Genomic DNA, 4,417 nt, shown 5'->3' with positions numbered 1-4,417 from the left:
AAAGAAATAACATTACAAAATACTTAATTGAAAACAAGAAATTTAAGAAAACAAATGCTTTAGAGGTTGCATGTTACACTGGCAATGAAGATATTATCGATTTCATATTGAAAAATCAACATTATAATTTCGATAATACAACGATTAAAGATAATAACGAGGTCAGAATACTACTTTCAAATGGTTCACGAATAGAAATCATCGAAAAGATACTTGAAATAAAGTTTATTCATCATTCAAAATATCAAATATTCCAACCCGATACATTCACCATATCATTTATCAATGGACATATTAAAGCAGGCGAGCTCTTCATAAAATCCCAATACATCGATTGGAAATCAAATCAAATCGAACCCATCTATTTATCAGCAATCTTGTACCATGGCAAAGGACAGCTATTATCAGAGTTTTTATTTAATCAAACACCAGAAAGGTTTATTTCAGATAAGGATCTATTCAAATTTTATACTAGAACTTCTTTATTGGATTTTTCATTAGTACTATCTAATCTCTCACCAGATTCAATTTCAATATTTTTAGAAACTTTTTTCAAACTTGTAGAAAAGAAAAATAACAGCGAAACAAGTATTCCAATAAACTATTTCCGCAAACACTTTTTAAAATATGTAGTTAAACTATTAATAGCTTATGGTGATTTGACCACTCTCAAAAAACTAATATCTAAAGAATTTCTATCAAGTAAATATTTAAATGATGACGAATTATTCAAATGGTCAATACAATATCAAAATCTACCAATCATATCTTTATTATATAAATCCTCAAACATTAACAGTAATAGTAATAACAATAATAACAATAGTTATGGTAAAAGAAAAAGTAAAAAAAGAAATAATAATAGCGATTATATGCACGATGATGACGAAAATATTTTAGATATTTTTATAAAGGAATACCATCAAAATAATAATTTGGTTCAATTATTAAGATCATTGAAATCAAATGACCAATTAATTAAAAAACAAAAAATAAACTTATTGTTTTAATTATTTATTTAAATGGAGTTTTTATTTTTATATTATTTGTTTTGTGGCGTTTAATAGTTTTTTTATAGAAAATTACACAAAAAAATATTATAGATATTTATTATTTTATTTATACAATTATATTATTTATTTTATTTTATTTTATTCATCGCTATAACCTACGTCGCTGTCAATATCTGAATAATTCCATTCTATGTCTTCTTTTTTTAAAAAAAAAACATTTATTAATATTCCATTTATTGATTTATTATTGAAACCTTTTTGATTTGGTGGCGAATCTGAAAAATAAAAGTTTATTTCTTTGATGTTAAATTGATGGTTCGTAGAACTCTTCAGTATTTCCAACGTTTGGTTAAAGGACTTAATAGTTTCATTCATGAAAGATATGGAATATAGTTCTAAATGGTTTAGTTTTTTAAAATGATTAAAAGTGTCGTTTGATGAAATGTTGTTCTTCAGTATAACATTTCTAATTGTTTTATTTGCACCGTTTAATACTTGATTAAAAATTAATTCTTCATGTGAGGATGATAGTATTAATGTTTTGATGGTTTGGTTTGATGCAAGTGATTTAATGAGTGTTGAATCTATAAAGTTGTATCCCTCCAATGTCAAGGTTTCAATGGATATGTTTTTAGTGATGATTGAGGCCAAACCATTGCTTACCAAGCTTGTATCATAGTGTTCATCTAAACAATCATATGTATCTCCACATACATTATATAGTGATAGCTCTTTTAATGTTGAGTTGTTGGATAGTACCTTGACCATTAAATTCCAATCACTTTCAATGGTAAAATTGTTCCTAAAGCTTACTATGTCAATACATGAGCCACTGTAGCCTCCTTCTTCGTCGTCATTGTTGTGCTGCTCTATAATTCCATTCCTAGCATTATGTGACAGTCTTATAATTTGATGAAATGCTATTGGTACAGTAATTGATTTTAATTTTGATTTTAATGAAAGAGATGCCAGGTCGATAGGCTCAATTTGAACAGAGTTGTTGACTTTGAAAGACTCTAGTGAGTTAGAATCCTCAAAAAATGCAGATGTATTAACATTTTCTCTGTCTAAATATATAAAGTTTGGGAAATAGGACACTGATCTAGGATTTAATTTTAAAATGTACTTTATATATTGATCCTCTATTCCTCCTAGCTTTATCCTATTGATACAATTGACTTCTCCACTACACAGGTAATCTCTATAACTAGATCCGAAATTGAGATGGGTTTCTTTAAAGTCTTGGAGTATTATAGTTAAATTGAATACACAATTGGGTGGGAACTTATCTATCTTTCCTAAAATGATGTGAGAAACTTTATTAGTTGGTACCTTTACTAAGACTTTTTTAAATTCTTTTATAGAGTTTCTTTTTCTAAATATTTGAAATTCACTAAATGATTGGAATACCATTATTTGTGGAGATCTAATAAGTTTGAACTCTGAAGGCTCTTCTTTGTTCTCTATGAAGCTTTTTAAAACTTTAAAGTTTTTAAAGTTTAATATTTCATTTGATAGAATTTTTTGTATTGAGCTAAACCATTTCTTTGAAACCAGACTTAATTCAATAGCTTGATTGTTGTAACTGCAAGTACCACCGCCAAACTCGTATCTTTTAAAATAATAATGAGTTTTTATTTTACACTTATTATAAATAAATTCTAAAATACATTTTATAATATAACTATAAATATAGTCTGGAAAAATATTCATTAAAAATTATATTATATTTTATTTTATTACTATATTATTATTAAATGAAATAAAAAATAAAAATAAAACCGAATTTTAAAAAAAAAAAAATTAAAAATTAAATCATTTAAAAAAAAAAAAAAGGGTGAACTGTTATTAGCAGTTATTTTTGAATAAAATATTTGTTTGATTACCAGGTCATTTATTATTATTATTATTTTTTTTACAGCGAGAAAACTCAAGAGATTTAAAACAACAAAAACAAAAAAAAAAAAAAAAAAAAGGAAAAAGAAAAAATAACAGAAGATAAAAATGAAAAAAAGAAACTTATCAAGGAGTTATTATTTATTATAATATTAGAAAACTGTTCTTTTTTTCAAGGAGATATCTATTATTATAAACAGAGGATTATTTTTTTTAATATTTTTTTTTTTTTGTTAAGTTTGTTGGGAAACTTAAATATTTTTTTTTTTTTTATATTGGAAATTTACTTTGTTTTTTATTAAGTGATGATAAAAATAACTACGAGACTTAAAAAAAATGAAAAATAATAAACTTACTTGCACGAATAAATAAATACACCCACACACTCATTAGAAAATAAATAAAATCTTTAAGTCACTTATAATTCCACACACATATTCACATACAAAAAAAATCTTATCACTTGTTTTAACCCATTTTTTTTATTTATTTTTTTTATTTAATTAAATTTTACTTTAATTTTTAAAAAACAATTTTTTTTAATTTTTTTTTTAATTTTTTTTTTTATTTTTTCTTAATTATTTTTAAATTTCTTTTTTAAATAATTAAAATTTTAAAAAAACTCACACACAATAATTTTATTTAATACAATTTATAAATATAAATATAAATATATATAAATATATATATTTTTATACACACAAAAAACACAATTGTCTTAAATTTTATTTTTATTAGTATTAATTATTATTTTGTTTTTTTTTTATTCACTACCATTATTCATTTTTAACAAAGAACAAAAACCATAATAAATTTTATTTTTTTTTAAATTTTTATATTTTTAAATTAAATATTTTTTTAATTTTTTTTTTTATTTATATTTTATTTTTTTTTATTTTTTATTTTTTATTTTTTAAATATTTGGGTATACCATAGAATTTTGCTACTTTGTAATATAATATATTTTACACAATAAATAAATTTATTATATTTTTTTTTTATTTATAAACCCATTGTATAAAATATGACACTTTTAAATAAATCATTCAAACAAGAATATTCTTTAGGTAGATATTTATTTATTTATATACAAATTTGTTAACAAGATTTCTAATGGTTTACCAAAATACTAATACTAATATTTTTTTATAGAAAAAAGAAAAACTATTTCAGAAAAAATTAAAAATAGATATAAGGATAGATTACCAGTAAGTTATTTTAATAAAAGAGAAAAAAGCAGTTTGGGTTTGGTATTTAGCAACAACCAGACAGATATTTTTTACAATGGATACCACCACTCTAAACTGCTATAGAAACATACTATAAATAATATTATTGCTTGTTGTACTAATAGTTATTTTATAATTTAGATTATTGTTGAAAGAGCACCAAATAGTAATGTCCCAGATATAACAAAAAAGAAATTTTTAGCCCCATCCAATATGGTTGTCAGTAATTTTATTATGGAAATTAGAAAGCATCTAGATGGCTCCAAACAAAACTCGACC

The 4,417-nt window shown here is 22.6% G+C and overlaps 2 protein-coding genes across 2 annotated transcripts; one reads left to right on the top strand and one right to left on the bottom strand.

The window, feature by feature from the left end:
* Positions 1-211: 211 nt before the first annotated feature.
* Positions 212-2,726, bottom strand: DICPUDRAFT_98233 (uncharacterized protein; the record flags this gene model as incomplete). Its single annotated transcript, XM_003289013.1, has 1 exon — positions 212-2,726. The coding sequence occupies one exon, from the start codon at positions 2,724-2,726 to the stop codon at positions 1,152-1,154; it is 1,575 nt and encodes a 524-aa protein (XP_003289061.1). The 3' UTR covers positions 212-1,151.
* A 1,207-nt stretch (positions 2,727-3,933) lies between these two features.
* Positions 3,934-4,411, top strand: DICPUDRAFT_24153 (uncharacterized protein; the record flags this gene model as incomplete). Its single annotated transcript, XM_003289026.1, has 3 exons — positions 3,934-3,976; positions 4,062-4,117; positions 4,280-4,411. Coding segments are annotated over 3 exons (231 nt in total), but the record flags the coding sequence as incomplete, so codon positions are not given.
* Between the last annotated feature and the right edge of the window lie 6 nt (positions 4,412-4,417).

The sequence above is a fragment of the Dictyostelium purpureum genome, assembly GCF_000190715.1.
Source record: "Dictyostelium purpureum unplaced genomic scaffold DICPUscaffold_159, whole genome shotgun sequence".
NCBI classification, from domain to species: Eukaryota; Evosea; class Eumycetozoa; order Dictyosteliales; family Dictyosteliaceae; genus Dictyostelium; species Dictyostelium purpureum.
This window is presented reverse-complemented; position numbering and strand designations above follow the sequence as displayed.